This window comes from Crinia signifera, chromosome 19 (assembly GCF_055691185.1).
Source record: "Crinia signifera chromosome 19, ASM5569118v1, whole genome shotgun sequence".
NCBI classification, from domain to species: Eukaryota; Metazoa; Chordata; class Amphibia; order Anura; family Myobatrachidae; genus Crinia; species Crinia signifera.
Window position 1 is genome coordinate 10,515,790 of NC_139226.1, and position 22,166 is coordinate 10,537,955.

Sequence of the window (22,166 nt, forward strand, 5' to 3'; positions counted from 1 at the left end):
GTCTTGGGTCCTCTGATTTTTTCAATTGATACCTCCTCTCTTGGCAAACTAATCAACTCTTTTGGATTTCAGTGTCATCTACACATGGATGATACTCAAATCTACATATCCTTCTCAGTTTTGTTACCATCTGCATTGGATATCATCTCGCCACCTCAAACATCATATTTTCAAAACAGATTTAAGTATGTTTTCACATTTCAGTAATAGCTACCAACCTTAAATCTCTATCACTGATGAGAACTCAACAATTGATCCTACCCCACAAGCTCACTGTCTAGGTGTCATCCTTGACTCTGAATCTATCCAAAATTCGACCATACCTTACACTGCAAAAACTCTATTATTCCCCACATTGAAATAGTGTTCTGACTGGATCTCACCACTACAAACCATTCTGAGGGCTGCTGCGAGACTAAACTAGATATTCATAGTCTGCAGATCCACGTTTTCAGTCTCTCCTTTGGATACCTGTATTCTACCATATTCCATAATAAATATTTTTACTCCCACACAAGGCCATTAACCAACCTACACCAACGTACATCTCTTCACACTTCACTAGATCCATGCTTTGCAATCCACTCTCATTATTCGCTCCCATTCATAGTTGCATTGGCCCAAGAACTCTGTGGATTCCACACACCGTAAAACTCTGCTGTAGTCTCTGAACCTGGAAACTCACGTCATCTTATCGACTTCCGGAACCACCCACAGAACCTTCGTAAATGTTCCTATCCAATTTCATCTGCTCTGTACAGTCAAACATATCCTTACATATTTTCTCTCTCCACATCCTCCTGAACCCATGTCAACATAGATAGGGCACCATATCATACAACTCACCTAGAACCTTTGCAACCTGGTGGACTATTATACATTTTAATAATCCTGTCCTTGTATATCAATGACTATTTCCCTATAGATTAAAAGCTTGTGAGCAGGGCCCTCCTACCTCTATGTCTGTTATTACCCAGTTTATTGTTTCCAACTGTAAAAATGCGCTATATAAGAAACTGTTAATGAATAAAATAAATACCATGGCCTACAAGTGATACTCTCTATATATCTTCACACATACAACACAACATGAAATAGACGGAGGAAGCAGCTACTGTATCTACAGTATAAATTGAAATGTGAGGCATGCAGGTGTCTGCTAAGAAGAGGATATTTTAGAAATAATTAATATTGTGTTCTTTTCACAGCAATGCAGTGCCCTGAGAACAGCCAGTACAAGCTATGTGCTGAAGCATGTCCAAATACCTGTAATGATGATGCTATACCATCTGTGTGCTCTGACTCATGTGTGGAGACCTGCCAGTGTAAGGATGGATATGTTCTAGATGGAGGAAAATGTATACCCAAAGCCAACTGTGGATGTGTCTACCAAGGAAAGCTGTACACAGCCAATGAGAAGTTCTGGGGTGATAGTAAGTGTGAGAAGCAGTGCACTTGCAATCCTGCCACCAGGAAGGTTGAATGCAAATCCACCAAGTGTAAGTCTTCAGAGAAATGTTCAGTGGTCAAAGGTATCCAAGATTGTTACCCCATATCTTATGGCACTTGCTCGGCTTCAGGAGATCCCCACTACATCTCCTTTGATGGAGTGAGATATAACTTCCAGGGTACATGCATCTACCAGTTTGTTGGACTCTGCAAGAAGTCACCAGATCTGGTGGACTTCCAGGTCAATACTCAGAATGACAACCGAGGGAGTAAAGTCGTGTCTTACGTCTCCGCAGTCCAAGTCAAGGTCTGTGGCTTTGATATCGTCATCACCAGGAAGTACAAGAACTTGATTTTGGTGAGTTTTATTCCCCGTATTCTAACTGTCCAACACCTATATCTAAGCAGGAAATGCTGTACTTGAATATTTTCCTTATATTATCGCACACACTGGGGCACACTAATATGGCCACTTAAGCATCTATAGTTGTGTCAACAACATTTAAGCTGTTACTAATAAAACCCTTCCCCTTGTGTATTAGTGTGCATCTGAATTCACAAGGGCTGGGACATCCATCGGATGCACCATTGATAATTCCAACTGCCCCATGCTAGCTGCAGAATTTCGGTCAGGGTATGGCCTCCTGGGTAAAAGACTAATCTTCAGAGTTCTGCTCCTATGACAAGCCTGCAACAAACCCATATAAACCTGACAGTCTCAATATCTATGTGGATCTGTTTAATGGGATCAGCCACCAGCTCTGTAACAAGGCATCAGTACGCCTTGTGCTAAACCTGCTCTCTAGATGGCCATTAAGCCATCATAACAGAGGGTGCCGGACGCGGTCCCGACAGTCGGGGTCCTGACAGTCATTTACCCAATGTCGGGATCCCGACTGTCAAAACGCCGACAGACAGGTGCCCAATGGCCACCCGCTATTTTACCTCGTGGGGGTCCACGACCCCCATAGAGGGAGAATAGAATAGGTGGAGAGCGTAGCGAGCCACCGTGCCCACAGCATGGTGAGCGCAGCGAGCCCGCAAGGGGCTTTGTTGTGCTCACCATACTGTCTGAGTCCGGGCAGTCAGGATCCCGACGTCGGGCTAATAACTGTCAGGATCCCGACTGTCAGAACCCTATACCACACCCCATAACGGATTGCCCCAGGAGGTGGGCAGGTGGGTCCATTAGATTGTCTAAGTAGCTGCTGCTCAGAGCATCTTTCAGACATGCCATGACATAGAGCTGGAGTAGTGAGCCAGAGGAGAGGGTTGGCTGCAGTTGAACAACCCCTCCTTAAGGCCCTGTTGGTCATATTATCATCAAGGACCATTATGTTAAACCAATTACTATAATGTTTACACCACAATGACACTAGAATGTAAATATGGCTCAATATATCAACAGCATGTTGATATCCTCAGAACATCTACAAACTTGACCATGTCAACAAATGAAATGTGATCACGTGAAATGTCAACATTAACGGAATGATGATGGTTAGGAATAGTTATCACCAGTAGAATAAGGAGGTTAGCTCTAATCTAACCTTAGAGCTAACCTGTATGAGGAGGTCAGATCTAACCAGTAGTGGGGCATACTTGCCTAATCTCCTACAAGTGCTAGGAAACTTCTGATTTTTAGGGTAGCTACACACACACACACACACACACGGAAGAGCAGACTGATCTCCTACAGTACATCTCACCAACTTCCATGTGAAGCGGGCAGGATGGGGAGATTTTACAGGTAACTGCAGTGCGTTATTGACGGGGTATGGCTTAATGATGTAACTCAGTGGATGTAACCCTGGCCTCTTACCAAAGATACTAACGTTGTCTACTTGTCAGGCATTTCCTGGAGAGGAGAACGTAAAGGTAGGAAAGTGCAGTTATGTCTAGGGATTAGGATTAGGGGGACTGTACTCACTTAAACATTAGGGGGACTGTACTCACATAAACAAAAGGCTAGTCACATGACCACCAGGGCCAAAATGGATGATAGATCCACCATATAAGTGACCGCTAGGCCTCTAATGCCGTTATGTAAACTCTTTATCATGTTGACATGTCATCCATTTTCACAAGATGAATGTTAATATTATGCATGTTGACATGGCGACATACAGTATCATACCACACCCAACATCTTCCTCCTAGTCATGATTCAGGAATTCTCTAATATTTCCTGAGTGATTGACAGGAAATGAAATGGGGGGTGGTAAGGAGGAGTGGCTGCAAAAACACAAGTATCTCATTGGCCATTTTTGGGTCATGTATATACCATGTATATACCATCAGCTGTGATCATGTACATACAAAACATGTGTTGATACGTGACCACTGGGTTATCTATTGATATTCTTCACAAATCAGTTTGCGATTCCTCCTGTGGCCGACTTTTTTTCTTTTCTTGGGTCGGTGGCTTCACTTGTGATAATTAGCAAGTCTGTAGTCTAAAAAAACAGTGGGAAACAGTGGCGGCTCCAGAGGTGGGGCTGCAGCACAGTCCAATATTCAAATAGGGGAGCCACACCCACTGCCAGTGAGTGGCAGTTGGTGTGGCTCCATAATTTGAATGTTGATCTGTGCTGCAGCCCCAACTCTAGAGCCAACACTGGTGGGAACGTATGCCGCATCTGAATTATACATTTAGTGACAATAAAAGAAAAAACGAATTTATGTAAATATTTGCAATGCGTCCAATTTAGAACAGCATTTTATATGACAATTTTATTGCAATACTAACGCACCTGTATGCTTTTTATCTTTTTTCTCCCACACAGCTGAACGGTATATTAACAAACCTCCCCTTCGTAGTTGATAATGGTAAGCTGTCCATCTACAAGCAGGGTGATACTGCTATCGTCCAGACAAACTTTGGTCTACGTGTGTCTTACAATTGGGACAGTCGTGTTGCCGTCACTGTCCCTAGTAGCTATGCTGGAGCCGTGTGTGGTCTTTGCGGTAACTTTGATGGTGACAAGAGCAATGACTTCCTAATGAAAAACAACCAGTTAACCACCAAGCCAACTGACTTTGGTAATAGCTGGAAGGTGCAAAATGTGCCTGGTTGCTATGAAGACGACAAAGCCGAGTGCACCAAGTTAGCGGAACTGGAACTACGCCATATTAACAACAAGCAAGGATGCGGGATTATTACAGACAAGAATGGACCTTTCCGTGAGTGCCATGCCAAGATCGACCCACAAGGATACTTCAAGAGCTGTGTGTATGACGCTTGCTTCTATGAAGGCAGAGATGATATTCTTTGCAAAATGATTGCCAGCTATGCAATCTTGTGCCAAGAGGCTGGAGTCACCATATACCCATGGAGAACCGACAAGTTCTGCCGTAAGTCTACCTTGAAATGTGTCCAGGTCGGCTGCTTTTTATAAATGTTCAATGATAATGTTGGATTAGTCCATAAGAGAATTATTTTTTACATGGCATTATGGAATGTTGAGTTTTTGTATTTTTTAACCTGCAGGTCCAAATTGTCCAAAGAACAGTCACTATGAAGTATGTACATCTGGCTGTGCTCCAACGTGTCTATCGCTCGCACCTCCACTAGGGTGCAACCCTACATGTACCGAGGGATGTGAATGTAATGATGGCTTTATCCTAAGTGGGGGAGACTGTGTCCCCATCAACAAGTGTGGCTGCAAGTACAACGATAAATACTATCAGTCTGGAGAAATATTTTTCCCTAGTGGGTTGTGCAACCAGCAGTGTGTATGCACCGCTAGCGGAGTGGTGCAGTGTAATGCTTTTACATGTGGACCCAATGAAGAGTGTAAAGTTGTCGATGGAGTCCAGAAGTGTCAACCAGTGGGTTCTGCTCAGTGTTCTGCAGCCGGTGATCCTCACTACAGGTCATTTGATGGCGTTGCCTTTAATTTCCAAGGTACCTGCACCTATACACTCAGCAAGCTTATCACAAAAAGAGAAAACTTGGTACCTTTTGCCATCAATGTGGAAAATGAAAAATGGGGAGATGGAACAGTTTCTGTCACTAAACTTGTGTCTTTTGAAGTCTATGGATACAACCTCATTCTTGAGTATAATGTCCAAGGGAAGATTAAGGTATGTCATTTTAATGTTTTATTCAGTAACAACGAAGTTCTATTGTGACGGGCAACTATATCTAGAAATAGATATTCAGTAGATGTTGACTATTCAGAATTCTATTAGAAAATCCTACTGTATAATGTAGAATTCTAAGGGGTTTATTTACTAAGATAGTTCTATTGAAGATCGTATGCTGCTATCGGCAACCAATCAGAATCTACTTCTTATATAGCACCTTTTAGAAGATATGATATATAATCTAAATGTTTGCCCATAGACCCATCTTAGTAAATATACCCCATACTTGTACATTTTAAGAGTTCATGTAATACCCTGCATATTGAGATCCAGATGAGTCTGGTCAACATTTTATCCCAACCTAGTTTTGCCTTTTAAGTGTGTATACATCGTATAGTGTGTGATTCTTGTATCCCCTCTGTAAAGAGCGGCTTACTCTTTATAACATAGCAATAATATCCAATGTACCTAGATATTATTGCTGTCTTATAAAAAGTTAAAAAAAAAAACAAGGTGAAGCAAGAATTAAAAAAATGAACTATATAAATAACATAGTAACATAGTAGTTGAGGTTGGAAAAAACATGCGTTCATCAATTTCAACCTTATACAAGGCCTGTTAGGTGGTATAGACCAGTGGTTCTCAACCTCGATCCTCAGGGCCCCCCAACGGTGCACGTTTTCCAGGTCACTTCACAGATCCATAGGTGCACTAATTATTCACTGGCACATTTTAAAAGATCCACAGGTGGAGCTAATTATTTCACCTGTGATTCTGTGTGGAGACCTGGAAAACGTGCTTCTGGTGATTAAAATGATATGTGGCATGCCTATATTCTGTATGCGACTGTGGCTGTACCTGCATACGGAATGCTATGTTAAAGTGATTTCCATGAATACACTATTTCATATGCAGATACAGCCTCACTCACACACATAATATAGGCATGCTGCATATCATTTTGTTCAGCAGAAGCTGCTGGCGCCTCTAGGCATTCCAAATGCCCAAGGCATTTGCCTAGTTTGCTTTGCCTAGGGCCGGCTCTGATTCAGCCACTATAGTTGGAACAGACGGACGTGCTAATCAATTAATTTTTTTTTATAGTTTTTGCTTCAACATGCTTCTACATTTTTTGGTTTGTTGTTGCTGGTTTTATCTTTTATTATCGAAGTGCAATGTTTAGAAATAAGGTCATCTTACAAGGTATATCACACTGAAAACTAGAAAACCTTAACATTTTGATAAGAGGACCTTTGTTTGTTTGGCACAAAATAAAGACATTTTGACTTGAATAACCCAATTCTCTATCATATATTATCTAGAAAACTTTATTTTATTTTATTTTATATAGTGTTGACTTTTACTGTCTGATCATGAACTTTCTTCACTTTCTGATTTCCCCCCAACCTCAGGCCAACAATGTTTGGTGACCATATCATACAGTCCATCTAGAACTTTTTTAAATCTGGCAGATCCTTAAGCCATAGATAAAATGTATCCTTGTGTATCAATACTAATATCCCTATAGATTATAAGCTGGCAAGCAGGGTCCTCCTACCTCTATGCCTGTCTACTACCCAGTCTTGTTTTATCACTTGTGTCCAATTGTAAAGCGCAACGGAATTTGCTGCATTATAAAATAAACTGTTAATAAAAAAATCATAATAAATATCTACTTACAATATGTTTCCTAAACAGATTGATGGAGTGTATAGTTACCTCCCAGTGACCTTAGAAAATGGCAAGATCCAAGCTTACCAGAATGGCATAAGGGTCATCATTGACACCGACTTTGGTGTTCAGGTGAACTATGACCTGGTCTACGATGTGATAGTGACCGTTCCAGGAAACTACAAGGAACAGTTGGGTGGTCTGTGCGGCAATTACAATGGAAACAAAAATGATGACTTCCAGCTTCCTGACAAAAGTCTGACTACAGATGCCACCATATTTGGATCCTCTTGGAAGGTTCAGATCCCTGGTATAATATGTGACAGTGGGTGTGGTGGCACGGGGAATCCCTGCCCAGCCTGTGATGACCGTAAAGTAGATATCTTCAAGACTGAGATCTACTGTGGATTCCTTAAGAAGCCAGGAGGCCCCCTGAGTGCTTGCTATGCAACTATTAACCCCGATACGTACTTCAACAACTGCATCTATGACCTGTGCGCTGGGGCTGGGGACGGAGGCATCCTCTGCAAGAGCATTGCAAGCTATGTCGCTGCATGCCAAGTAGCCGGTGTCACCATAAAACCTTGGCGAACTGACGCATTCTGCCGTAAGTTATTTAAGCTTTACAAATACAGCCTACAATATACATCAATCTACAGTGAATATTATACAAGTGATTAGTAAATGAGCAAATGGTGTGTAATGTATATAAAAATATGGTACTTATGTAATATCTGGGCTCCCGTTTTTCTTATGAGACCGCGTCCCCTCGCGGGGCTCGCTGCGCTCGCCACGCTTCGGGCACGGTGGCTCGCTGCGCTCGCCACACTATATAAAATCAACTCCATGCGTATTTGGATAGTAGGGGTATGAAAAAATGGGGTGTATTTAACATGGGAGCCCAGATAATACATAAGTACCAAAAATATTATAAGTAGGTGTAATATAATACAGTATGACCCATATCTAAGAATAAGATACTGGCTGTAACCACAGAAGTAGATACAGACGTGTCCTCATTCTTGTTTCCTTTTTTTTTAGTTGTTTCGGTGTGAGAGGCCTTGCCCCAACTTATCCATTGTCACACTCTGAACTTTAATTTGCTTATCCCTGTTTATTATCCTAATAATTGATATCACCACCTAGGAGCATGTCAGCTGATTGCATTCCTCCAGTTGGAGTGTTCCTACTCCAGATGCTCCTTGCAGCCAATAAGGGACTTGCAGCTCCATCATAGTACCTGGGAGGTTAAAACCATGATAGATTGATTGCTCTAGAAATCATGAAAGTACTCATAGGGAATATGTCTGAGCAGCAAGTCCTTTATTGGCTTGTGTACAAACTGATGTGCACTCTTATGCAAATGAACACTCTTATCTTGTGATATGCATCACAAGAGTCCTCTACTACAAGAATGTGAAACGCATTGTTTCAATCATTGTTTTTTATTAAGTTGCAGATGAATGTCCTTGATTTAAAACATTATTTTGTCTTCTCAAACTAGCATTGACCTGCCCACCCAATAGCAAATACCAAGTCTGTGCTGATGTATGTTCTACAACTTGCGCTGGTATCACCGATCAAACCGTTTGCCCCACCACCTGTTCAGAGGGCTGCGAGTGTAATGATGGCTTCTTCTTTGATGGGCAAGGATGTGTGTCGATGAACAATTGTGGCTGCTTTGAAGATGGACAATACTACCAGGTGGGTATCATGGAGCTCCTGGTGTACTGTAGGTCTGGAATCATACAGCTGAACAGTTACTTAATCCGGAAGAACTTTCCAGGTTTCACCCGAATAAAAAATACCGTATTAACTGTAGTAAATAACCGAATGTCAGTTCCATGGAACGGGAAGCTTTTATTTTGATAATAATTTAATTTAATTTTATTTTATTATAATGGTGGTTAACAATTTATATTATGTGTTGATTTCTAAGCCATACAAACTGTTTTGCAATAGTACATATGTACAACAAAGGACTAAATAATCAATATAATTTTGAAGTGGTCCTGATTTTTCTTTTACAATATTCAAATTAAACTATTTTTATACAGCTATCTAATTACTGGTTTGGTTTGCTTTCATTTCAACAGCCCAATCTGCCAGTTATATCTAACGACTGTACAGAAGTTTGTACCTGCAGCCCGATTGGTGGACTGATCTGTGAGGACACCAGCTGCAAGTCGGATGAGAAGTGCCAGATTACGGATGGTGTAGTAGGATGTATTAATAAAGGTAACGTTTTTAAATAAAATTAAAAAAAACTACCAATCAATAAACTATATTGTATAATTCTTATTCATTAAGTCAAACTTACAGTAATTGTATAGGATAGAACTGTAGGTAGGCCTGTAAATACCACCTTACTTATTGATGTCTATGATACATTCAGTAGTTTCAAACCCACTGATGCTGTAAACCACAACCTCAACAGTGATGCCTGCAGGTTGCAAGCGGAACAACATGCTATAAAATATTACACCATTATTAGTACTCATAATATAAAATCTGCTGCTTGATAAGGAAACCTTTGAGTGCCAAGTGAATTTGTCAGAATAGGTTTGAAATTTGCCAATCAAAAAATTTTATTCATCATAATGACCTGTGATGTTTACATTATATAGGAAATACAATCTTTTTTTTTTTAACCAAACGTTTTTCCTTTGCATTTATATAACAAATGCGAGCGACGCTAGAATTTTTTGTGGATATTTTGAACATCTCTCACGGAGATTTTGGCACTTAAAGACTTAACAAAACTGTGCTCCATGAGAGTACCAGTTGTGAGTTTTTAGTTATTTGCAGTTAAAAATACAAATTTACAAATTTTTCTTTTTTAATTATTATTTCAGATCCATGTAAATCCCAAAAATGTAGGGTCCAGGAAACCTGCAAGGTGCAAGATGGAAAACCAGTCTGCGTTCCAAATTACACTGGCACCTGTTGGGCGTGGGGAGATCCTCATTATCACACTTTCGATGGTTATGACTTTAACTTCCAAGGAACCTGCACATATATACTATCTAAATATGGTGGTGGAGATGATGGTTTGGTGCCATTTACCATTGAAGAGAAAAATGACAACAGAGGAACCCAAGCAGTGTCGTATGTTAGAACAGTCAGCATATACATATATGGGTATAAGATCACCATTATGAAGGGCGAGTTTGGTAAAGTTCGGGTGAGTGTAATTATTTAAGCATGAACCAATAATAACAGAATGGTAATTAGCTAGTATTTTTTTCACGTTGTGTATGTTTTCTATGTGAATAATTTCGTTATTCATTTCTCATCAATTATTATTTATAATAATTGTTAGTATTAGCAGAAGCAGTCATTGTAGTGTAGTAGTAGTTGTAGTATTAATAGTAGTAAAATGTCCTATAATTATTTTCGTCTATCTCTATGCACATAATACTATAAAACAATGACAATAGAAATAGCTAAAAGAGGAGGGTGAAAGAATAAGATATAAGTCGATCATAATAAAATACACTAACATTTATATTATTTTATATATATATTTGTAGATATTTTTTATTTATAATAAAGGAAGTGAAGATACCAAATTCTAAAAGATTTTTATCGTTAATATTTAATTATTTTTGCTTTTCTAAATAGGAAACGTTCAGTTTTTAAGGCTTTCAGAATTTTTAGAAATCAAAGTAAAAAAACAGACACGTTTGTTTTTAAACAGTCCCCAACTGGATAAACTTTTAAAATGAATTTTAAAAAATGGTTTGTTTAAATAGTAAATAAAACCCTTTGTACCTATTGTTTCATGTTGTTTGTGTTACTGAATTAATAAATAAGATTACATTGTTAGTTTCTTTCAAACAAAATAAAGATTAACTCTTTATGTGGCTCCCTATAGAATATCTTAAGCCATATAATAAACTAATATCATGAAACAACAGCCTAATAATCCACTGATACAAAGCAATAATGTTGCCATGTGTCGTAAATTTCCAAAAACAAATTTAAAATTGTCAGCCCATCTACTGTGTACGTCCCTAAACTGTGATCATTAATATAAGTTACCCATATTGTGCAGACCAAAGCCCTAATTCAGAATGGATCACTAATCAACGACTTCACAATTCGTCCAATTATCGAACACCTGCGCATGTAGCCTCAAATAGCATAAATGCCTAATTGCTAAATAGTTGCATTTTGATCAAAGTAGTCACAGTTTGATTGGAAGACAGCATTTTAGGGCGGAAACCTGCATATTTGTGTATATACGCATGTGCAGGGCTGCTGTATGAACACCTTCCATGAATATTATAGTCACCGAGGTGTTGCACAGAGCGGGTGCGGGAATGGGTCCCGCGCATGGATACACAAGAAAAATGCACTTAGAAAAACTCTGGGCATCCCCATGCAAATGCAAGCAGGTCGAAGCCTGTATGGGGCCGGCGGCTGGCGTCACATGACTTCAGCAGCCTACCCATGTTCGTCCATCTCCGGGGAGCAAGTGGACATTTTTTTTTCGATGGTCGGCAACCATCAAACGATTTTTTGCCTTCATGTGACTGGATGTGTCTGTGTTCACATCTATTCACATGCCAGGGGGGCTTTCTCTCACTCTCTCACCCAGCAGGTGGCGTTTAAGTGCGCAGTAAGTGGCAAATTTACACTGCTTACTGAGCCAACCTGAATAAACCCCTATATAGTCAAAATAGATAACGCACAGTGTATTTGTTTGTTTGTTTATGTATATATCTATTTATTTATTTAGTGTGCCGCCAAAGTTATGGTTAACATATTATTATATAAAGTAATTCATGAGGATGCTTTCAAGCTAAGAGGTTAATAATCAAACTGCCATTTTTTTTTAAATAGGTCAATGATGTAATCACCAACCTTCCAATGAGCTTATTAAATGGAAAGATCAAGGCAAGTATCAGTGGTCTCAATGCCGTAGTGAGTACCGATTTTGGCCTTCAGGTGACCTACGAGTATAACTGGCATGTTGTGGTCACACTGAGCAGCAGCTACTATGGGCTTACTCTTGGTCTTTGTGGCAACTTTAACAAAAATATCAAAGACGAGATGTACACTTCCGACAACAAATTGGTTGCTTCCGTCATAGACTGGGCTAAGAGCTGGAAAGTCAATGACCGGGATCCTTTTTGCTTTGATTACTGCCCGGGACTCAACTGTCCAACTTGTGATGACAGCAAGAAAGCCATCTATGGAGATGAGAAGAGATGTGGCCTCATCAGCAAAGTCAAAGATGGGCCATTCAGAGAGTGCCACTCGAAAGTTAACCCAGACAATTTTTTCGATAGCTGCTTATATGATGTCTGCGTTAACGGTGGATCTGACCAATTCCTATGCCAAGCTCTCAGCGTTTATTCCGACACCTGCAGAAAACAGGGCGTTAAAATATATGATTGGAGAACACCTTCTGGATGCAGTAAGTAGTGATATTTGCCAAAATAAATCAACATCAAAGTTGGCCTATAAGCATATATTTTAAACATGGTAAAAATATATTTTTAAAAACTTTATTGTATTTCAGCTTTGAAATGTCCTGCAAACAGTCACTACGAATTTTGTGGAAATGCTTGTCCGGCCACATGTACCGATCGTACAGCTCCATCCCACTGTACTAGTGACTGTGTGGAGACCTGCCAGTGCAATGACGGTTATGTCCTCAGTGTTGATAAATGTGTACAGGTTTCAAGCTGTGGTTGCAATTACAATGGTGCCTACTACCAACCAAACCAGGAGTTTTGGTCTGATGACAAGTGTCGTATTCTCTGCAAGTGTGATCCAAGCCTTGGCCTGGTGGTTTGTAAGGAGAACAGTTGTAAAGCAAGTGAAAAGTGCATGGTATCGAATGGAGTGCTTGGCTGTCAACCTATCAGCTTCGCCACTTGCACAGGCAGTGGAGATCCTCACTACACAACTTTTGACAACAAGAGATTTAACTTCATGGGAACCTGCATATACCAGCTGGTTGGTGTGTCCTCTAATGATGCATCACTGACCCGTTTTACTGTCAATGTCCAAAACAACAATCGTGGTGGGAACACAGCTGTCTCCTACACCAAAGTGGTTACACTGGAAGTCTACGATATGGTTTTGACTCTTAGCTTGGACTATCCTCGTCGTATTTTGGTACGTATGAAGTCAATGTAGACATCTGTTTAATGAAAGTATTTACTATACACACAATGATCTTGCTGGTAGACCATAGAGCTGAAAGTAAATTTTTCTCATTCTGTCCACACATACTAGGCAACAACATTTGATGAGATGTAATAATGCTGCATTTGCCTTAGCATGTAGTTAGTGCATTTGGAAAATGACCACAATTCAGTAGACAGTGGTCATCCTTTGAAATATCACCAGAATCAGGGGCCAGATACAAAAATCAACATTTAAGATTAGGTATAGTTTAGACCAATAAAGAGAGATGACTAAGATGTAGACCATTGATCTCTTACATTCTTTTTTCTTCAGGTTGATGGTGTTGTGACATCACTGCCATTTTACTTCCAAACTGACAAAGTTGTAGCGTACATCAGTGGCAACCAAGGCATTATTACAACAGACTTTGACGTTACTGTAAAGTATGATTGGAACAGTTATGTGGCAGTGACTGTACCTAGCACGTATTCCAATTCTGTTGCTGGCTTGTGTGGAAACTACAACAAGAATCCCAATGATGACTTCGCCATGAAGAATGGCGGAACAGCAGCAAATGAAGTTCAGTTTGGTAACAGTTGGAAAGTTGGTGATGTTCCTGGTTGCACACCAGAGTGTAACAAGAACTGCCCTCTATGTACTGAAGCTCAAAAGCAAGAGTACACGAGTGAGAAATACTGTGGACTTATCACCAAGCCCAAAGGGCCGTTCAGCCAGTGTCTCTCAGTTGTTGACCCCACTCCTTTCTTCAATGACTGCATTTATGATGCATGCCAATACAAAGGACATCCATCATCGTACTGTAATGCTATAGGTCTCTATGTGGCTGCCTGTCAAGCCGCTGGTGTTACACTTCAGGAATGGAGATCACCCTCTTTCTGCTGTAAGTTAAGGTTCAAAAGATCTCACATGAAATTGATGCTAATTAATCCTAAAGGAAAGTTTCATAAATATTAGTTTATTAAGCTCATTAGTAAACATTTGTGACACATACACATAGGTGCAAGTGGCAGTTATTATGTCCTCTATAAGTTGTGCCAAATCATAACAATTTTGCCCAACAAAAAATGTATTGGTAAGCTTGAATTACTCTGACCACTCAATAGTAAATCCTCATGGGGTTAGTTAGTTTACTTTTGACATGTACAACTTTTATCATGCAAGTAACTTTTTAGCCACTATCAGTCAATTATTCCAAGTCCACTGCACCAGTGATTGAATGGTAGAACATGGTGTAGATATAGCATAGGGCTGACAGGTCCTGTTTATGGCTAAAGAGATGAGAGGTGAGGTTTAAGATGCCAACCCTCTTCGATCAGTCCTTGGTATTACTCACATACCACCCTTTTCTATCTATTTGACCATGTTGAGACTCACCTGTAAAAAATTCAAAACTCTTAGAGATGAAGTTCCTTCTCCATGAGGAGCCTGGGAGATAGCTACAGATATACTGTATGATGACCTTGCTGTCTATAGAAGTAAGAAAAACATAGGTTGAGGAAAAGGAAGAGATATCCGATGATAAATAGATGGGGAAAGAGTGCAAGTTGAAGAGAAAAGAGGGAGGGAAAAACAAGGCAGAAAACCAGATACATTGGGAAGTGAGTAATAGGTAAGAGCATTAAATTAAGATTTTGGGTTGAGGAGAAAAAGAGGTCTCGTCTCACTGGGTGGTTACGGACCAAATAAATGGTAAACATATAATAATATTGGTAATTTTGATACAGAGTATTTCTAATGGTAATAATAGGGTCATTTCAAAAGTTAAATCCTTACCACATTGAAATTTTCACACGCACAACACAAATGCGGCCAGATGTAATAGCCTCTGACTTTGGCATCCGTGTGGGATGCAGGCCAAACGTAGACATTTTTTTTTTAAAGGAGCAATTATTTTTAAGACAAAACAATGCCTTGTAAATGACTGACCCTTTAAAAAACATCCAAGTTTGTCCGGCATCCTGCACAGCCACCGAACTCAGAGGCTATTACATTTGTCTGATGGCCTCTGCTGCATGTTTTTTTTTTTCACACTGTGGTTTGATCATGTATATTGCATAACATAATAATAATAATATGACTGTATATTACACTCCTTCATGTGAAGAAGTAATATTGACTTGTACAATTTCCCTAGGCGCATCCTGCCCTCCAAACAGTCATTATGAATTGTGCGGAAATGCCTGCCCCGTCAACTGTTATGGATTGTCCTCACCGACTGGATGTGATTCTCTTTGTAAAGAATCTTGCTACTGTGACAATGGGTTTATAATGAGTGGTTCAAAATGTGTTCCCATTGCAAAATGTGGCTGCATCTATCAAGATAAATATTACCAGCTGAATGAAGTCTTCTATCCTAAGGGGCAGTGCAATGAGAAGTGCCAGTGTGGGGCTAATGGCATTGTCAAGTGCCAATCAGAACGTTGTGGACCTGAGGAAGAATGCAAACTGGTCAATGGGGCTTGGGGATGCCAACCTAAAGAGTGTGGCAGATGTGAGGCTTCTGGAGATCCACATTACACCTCCTTTGATGGTCTCAAATTTAACTTCCAAGGAACTTGCACTTACACCTTCTCAAAGGTTGTGGTGGATGACCCGCGCCTTGTGACGTTCTCTGTGGTTGTTGAGAATGAAAGCTATGGCAATGGTAAAGTTGCTGTGACAAGACTCGTGGTGGTGTCTGTATATGGGTATACTGTGGCCATTGAAAGAGACATGAGATCCGCAGTAAAGGTGAGTATCAAATATTAATATACAATTTGGTTTGTTTACATTGCAATGATACAATGTTATGTTCTAATTTGTCAAAACCTTAAAGAAAAATGTTTTTTATTATTTCCATAGGTTGATGGAGAGCTCCAAAAATTGCCACTGACCTTAGAAGATGACAGTATCGTAGTAAATCAAGAAGGGAACAAAGTTGTCCTACAGACAGATTTTGGCTTGAAAATTCTTTACGATACCATTTACCATGTAGTCCTAAGTATTCCTAGTTCATACCGTGGCAAGATGGGTGGTCTCTGTGGCAACTTCAATGGTGACATCAAAGATGAATTCCAACTTCCAAGCAAAGAGGTTACCAAATCTGTGAATGAGTTTGGGGCAGCTTGGAAAACAAGCATAGTTGGTGCCAAATGCAGTGATGGTTGTGCTGAAGGAGAATGTCCAGTATGTTCAGATGCCAAGCTCCAACCATTTAAGGCTACGTCCTCTTGCGGCATGATCACAAACCCTGCTGGGCCATTTAAAAGCTGTCATTCCAAGATTAACCCAACTGAATATTTTAACGACTGCATCTATGACTCTTGTGCTGTTGATGGAAAGGATAATATTGTGTGCAAGGCAATCCAGGCCTATGCAGCAGCTTGTCATACCGTTGGGGCTACTCTAAGCTCTTGGCGAACACCAGCATTCTGTCGTAAGTACAGTGCAGAATAAAGCAAAATTCTGTGTAACATAATAAAAGTTGGTTCCAACTGTTGGAAAGGAACATTATCTTGCATGCCGTGTTTTACATTACTGTCCAGTTCTACTTGCCAATTTCCTACATTTTGTTATCTTCATTTTGCAGCGATGTCATGTCCAGCTAACAGTCACTATGCGCTTTGTACCAGAACCTGTGAGCAGACCTGCTCTGGGATCACAGAGCCAATGAGATGCACTGATCGATGTTTCGAGGGTTGCGAGTGTGATGCCGGCTATCTGTTAGACGGAGATAGTTGTGTCAACATGGCAAAATGTGGATGTGTATTTAGTGGACGATACTTGAGTGTATGTATTACATTATTACTGTTATTTTATTTCATCTCCTTTTTTGTGCTGTTTTATATAGGGTAGAACATTTATCTTATTATATTATCTTGAATGTAAGAGTAACTGGAAATAAATAAATAAAATCTTATTACAGTGTACCAAATTAGGGTTCATGGGAAATATTTAAATTTAAGTATAAAAAGTAGCATAGACAAGATAAGGGTGAACTGTAATAAGGTGAGAGAATCAGAAAGTGAGAGATTTGGTAAGAAATCTCCAGGTTTTTTTTAAAGCGGCAATCATTTACTGCTGCAGTTGGCTGCAGGGACTCGCAGGCTCCTCCTCCCTGCACCCAGAAGGGGAAGTACTGTTGCTAGGGAGGAAGAGGTCACTGGGTCCCAGACAGCACAGCAGGAGGATGCCCAGACAACAGCTAAGGTGACGGAGAAAAGAAGCCCATCGGCTTCTATAGGGGAATGGCAGAAAAAAGCTGACATTACCCTCATTGGCGGAAACGGAGCAGTCCCGCACTGATACATATGAAAATATGGTAAAACCCCTGAAAAATGGATTTTTACCGCATTTTCCAATTGATACAGCCTGTCCTTATTCAGACTTATGGGAAAGCATGTACAGTATGTTTAATTAATGTAAAATTATACTAATTATAAGCCTAAATCATTTAAACTTATATGATTTGGGGCCTTATTCTGATTCCATCACTCCACTGCACATTCACACAGGGGAGCAATGTTTAGCATTTATGCGCATGTGCAGATGCTGGGTGCGAGCGGGCATGGTAAACTGCTTGCTCACCGTCCCGTTCGAACCAAGCAGTGCAGACGGGAAGCATGGGGCGGTGGCAACAGGCTGCGCACATGGGAATACCCAGCATTTCCTGGGCATTGCCATGAAAATGCTGTGTGTTCCTATGTAAATGTGCCAGTGATGCGGCGCCTGGGGCGGGCAGCTGGCATGAGCGGATGTCAGCTGCCCGCCCAATTGCCGCACAGGGCACCTGCAAATGTAGAAAGGTGTCTTACATCTGCGGGCGCTATGGAAATCATTTGATGGCCGCCGACCATTGAATGATTTCTCCCCCCAAGGCTGGGAATGGATGTTTATGCGAAACATCCATTCACAACCATGTGGGGAAACATGGCAAGCGCGGGGGCGGCATTTCTTCCACACGCAAATCTGCAAATTCCCAGCTTATCCTGGGGACCAGAATTAGGTCCTTGGTTCGTACTGATTTCTCACAGTCATAAACCAAATATTTGACCTAATCTATTCTATAAAATTATAATCCCATTGGTTGCTATGAGCAACAATTTATCTTTAGTAGATTTGATACAGTAAATCTCCCCCATAGACTCAGATTTAGAGTTACATGTGACACATTAGAATGGACTTGCTGTGCATGTAAGTTATTCAAATACTGTACATATTTATCTTCCACTTGGACACAATCTCTATAGAGGGGGTGTTGAATTTCCCTTTCTCCATGGACATATTATACTTGGATATAACCATATTTAAAAAAAAAAAAAAAATTTCAACTTTTTTTTTTTTTATTAAAACCTATAATTTTTCTTTTTTAGGAGGGTGATTCCTTTGTCACGGCAGACTGTACCCGTCAATGTAAGTGCCAAGCCGGCGGCGTGACCTGCACAGCAGTTTCATGCAGTTCCAAGGAGCGATGTGGCCTTGTCAATGGTGTGCGTGGTTGCTACAAGGTGGAAGGCCAATGTTCTGTAAGCCCACAGAAGTTGGTCACGTTCGATGGCCTCTCGGGAGGACCTGTAGGAAATGGCCCGATAGAAGTTGCGTCTCTGTTAAAGACGGATGCATCCGGTTATTTTAGAGTGCTTGCCGATGTTCAGAGCTCTGGAAAAGAAGCACCGTCTGTCACCAGACTCCATATCTTCACTCATGGTGGCATAGTGACCATTTCCAAGGACAATGAGGTCTGGGTAAGTAGCCTACACAGCACTTACTATAATGTTCTACTCAGTCAGCAACTCTCAGTAATATTATATCAGTAATTTTTTTTTGTTTAAATGTACAAAACCAGGGGCTGTACTGTACTTCCACTATGGCCTACACCATGGGTCTTCAACCTATGGCCCTCCAGATGTTGTGAAACTACATGTTCCAACATGCATTGCCACATTTTTTTCCTATAACAGCATGCCAAAACTGTCAGGGCATGCTGGGACATGTAGTTCCACAACATCTGGAGGGCCACAGGTTGAAGACCTGTGGCCTACACCATCATCTACTGTATATACCCCACATGAGCATGGACCCTGAGTGTTCTCAAAAGAGTAGAAGGGGGCCCAAAATTTAAATACACAATCTTATATAGAGAAATTGAACCTTGATATACTATACAGTATGAGGATCCTAAAATGTAAGAACCGTTGTAATAAAATGTGAAAAACGAGGTACAGTATCTTGGCACACAAGTCAGAAAGTTAATGGAGGTGTTGGAATGATAGTATAGTGCTGCTTCCTTTGTAACCTTGGGGGCCAAACCAAGAAGCTAAGGTCAACCATTTATCCTATGTTGTCATGTTCCTCAGTGGTAGATCTGGGACCAGACAAGGTTTATTTACCAATGCAGTGGTTCCTTAAGCCATGTACAACATTGTCAAAAATCACTTAGAAGGTTTACCTGAATCGTGTACACATTCGCGGTCCTGCAGCGTTGCTATCATCCGGCCAAGTAGACACTGCAGGCAACAATATTTTGGCTAGATGCTGCAGTGTCTTTTCAACTGTAGATGCGGGCTACTGATGGGGATGGCCCCTGGGCCTATCTCCGGCAGCGACGTTGCATTTTTGACTAAATCAATTTTTTTAGTCAGGATCGTTCAGCCATTGTGTACATGCCTTTAGATTAAGTTATGGAGTGAGGGACAGGATTCACATCTGGTTGTCCATATATGTTCTGAATGGAAGCTAAAAGCAATGGTTTTGTCTATTACATTGACCATAGGGAATTTGAGTTGGACCTACAATACTTTTAAAACTAAAAACCACAAGTAAAGCAATGGCTTAAATTAAATCATTTGGTTTATTCAATTTTCAGGGAATAATCCAACCAGATTCCAACTTCCTTAACCGATGTATTTGATTTTTTTTTGTTTCCAGTTCAGTTTTAATTGTCTGCATTACAATGAATGATTAATATGATGCGCTTATGTTACAGGTAAATGGGCGCTTGGCTGTTCTTCCCAGTGTGCTTGGCATTGTGTCAGTCAGTGCTGTAGATAGCACCATCTCTACCCAGATTGACAAAGACTTGAAGATTGAGCTTAGCACCAGTGGAAGCCTCTTGCTCCAAATCTCTGAGGGTTTGTCTGAGGCAGTTTGTGGGGTCTGTGGAAACTTTGATGGAGACACCTCTGATGACCTCACTGCTCCTGGAGGGAAAGTGGTCAAGGACATTGTGCAGCTCATAGCATCTTGGAGAGCTCGTGACTTGAGCTGGTAAGTGAAGTGTTCTACTATACATTATGGTTACTCTACACTTGATGTGTGGGAAACTGCTAACGATCCCACAACAATGACCCTCTTACTGTTAGCAGTCCTGAAAGCCACGTCCACACTCAACATCCATTTCTTATTCTGCTCCCCATGTGTAAGAAGCTAGATATACTGTTTACAGATGGAGATGCACTCATTGTGGCCAAACTGGTCTTCAATATCTACCAACACATTTGTGTTTTCCAGAACGCATGTAGAATACGTTGGTTAGGAATGAATGCAGCAAATGCTTAATAATGTGAATTGGCAAGACTGTACATGTTCCTCAGCTAGGTGGCCTGGAAAACATGACCTGTTCAACGAATTTGCGGCTAGGTGGTACTTCAAGAGTGCACTCTGGACACCCCCCCTTTGTATATTCACATATATATATATATATATATATATATATATATATATATATATATATATATATATATATATATATGCAGGGATGAAAAAAGACCTTGGCGACTAATTATTGCACAAATAAAAATATAGCGAATAAAAAATTAATTTATTGTGACAATATAAGACATAAAAAGATATATGACCAAGGGGGAGGACTGTTATAAAAATCAGACTAAAAAAATTAGACTAAAGAAATGGGCATTTGGGGGTAAAAGACATATAAAAAACATATAAAACAAGGTTATATGTAAAATAGATATAAATAAAAAACAAAAGATGAAGAATACAAGTAATATTAGCAGCAATTTCAATAAAATGCTTAGCTTTTTGAGTAGGTAGGAGGTAGGTTATCCAACGCGTTTCGTCTATGTGACTTCTTCAAGGGGTAGAGAGCAACTGAGCTCAGGCAGGTATTTATACCTGTATGCCTGTCAGATACTCAATGACATCACTTCCTGTGGCTTACTAGGATTACTTATTGATGTAAAAATAGATGGGAGGTACTAGGGATTGTAGGGACAAAGCACACACATGATTATAAACACAGATATAATGTCCAACTGATCGCTACATTTAGAATGCTTAAAAGCATCTTAAGCATGTTAAAATTCGTATATTGAGTACAATTGCGGCACTTCCGCCACACTTCCTGTGTCCTTATAGCGCAACTACGCATGTCCGGCTTTCAGATGTACGAAATATGTATATATATATACATATAAGTAGCAAGTATTGTGAAAGCAAAAAAGTTGGCCTTTAAGAAATTTAAGCAGACGCAGAATAATGAGGACAAAGAGGTGTATCTTGTTAGACAGAAGGAGGCTAAGAAGGTAATCAGATGTGCAAAAGCACAGGCTGAAGAGAAAATGGCCCAATCAGTGGGTAAAGGGGGGAAAACTTTTTTTAGGTATATAAGTGAAAGGAGAAAAACAAAAAGTGGAATAATTAGACTGAAGACAGAGAGTGGAAGTTTTCTTGAGGGGGACAATGTAATAACAGATAATATTAATAATTATTTCTGCTCAGTATTCACTGCTGAAAGAGAGGGGAAGGGGCCACAGTTAAGTTGCAAGTATAGTCAGAAAACTGAGGGAGAGACA

At 40.2% G+C, this 22,166-nt stretch overlaps 1 protein-coding gene across 1 annotated transcript in view; it reads left to right on the forward strand.

Moving 5' to 3' along the window:
* Positions 1-1,346: 1,346 nt before the first annotated feature.
* The window catches only part of LOC146042447 (IgGFc-binding protein-like), a 75,562-nt gene continuing 54,742 nt past the window's right edge, over positions 1,347-22,166 (forward strand). Inside the window, exons 1-10 of the mRNA XM_083162438.1 lie at positions 1,347-1,532; positions 1,646-1,807; positions 4,236-4,803; positions 4,940-5,535; positions 7,237-7,816; positions 8,714-8,913; positions 9,306-9,447; positions 10,065-10,393; positions 12,058-12,634; positions 12,740-13,341. Coding sequence (XP_083018564.1) covers positions 1,347-1,532; positions 1,646-1,807; positions 4,236-4,803; positions 4,940-5,535; positions 7,237-7,816; positions 8,714-8,913; positions 9,306-9,447; positions 10,065-10,393; positions 12,058-12,634; positions 12,740-13,341 — 3,942 coding nt within the window. The remainder of the gene's footprint in view (positions 1,533-1,645; positions 1,808-4,235; positions 4,804-4,939; positions 5,536-7,236; positions 7,817-8,713; positions 8,914-9,305; positions 9,448-10,064; positions 10,394-12,057; positions 12,635-12,739; positions 13,342-22,166) is intronic.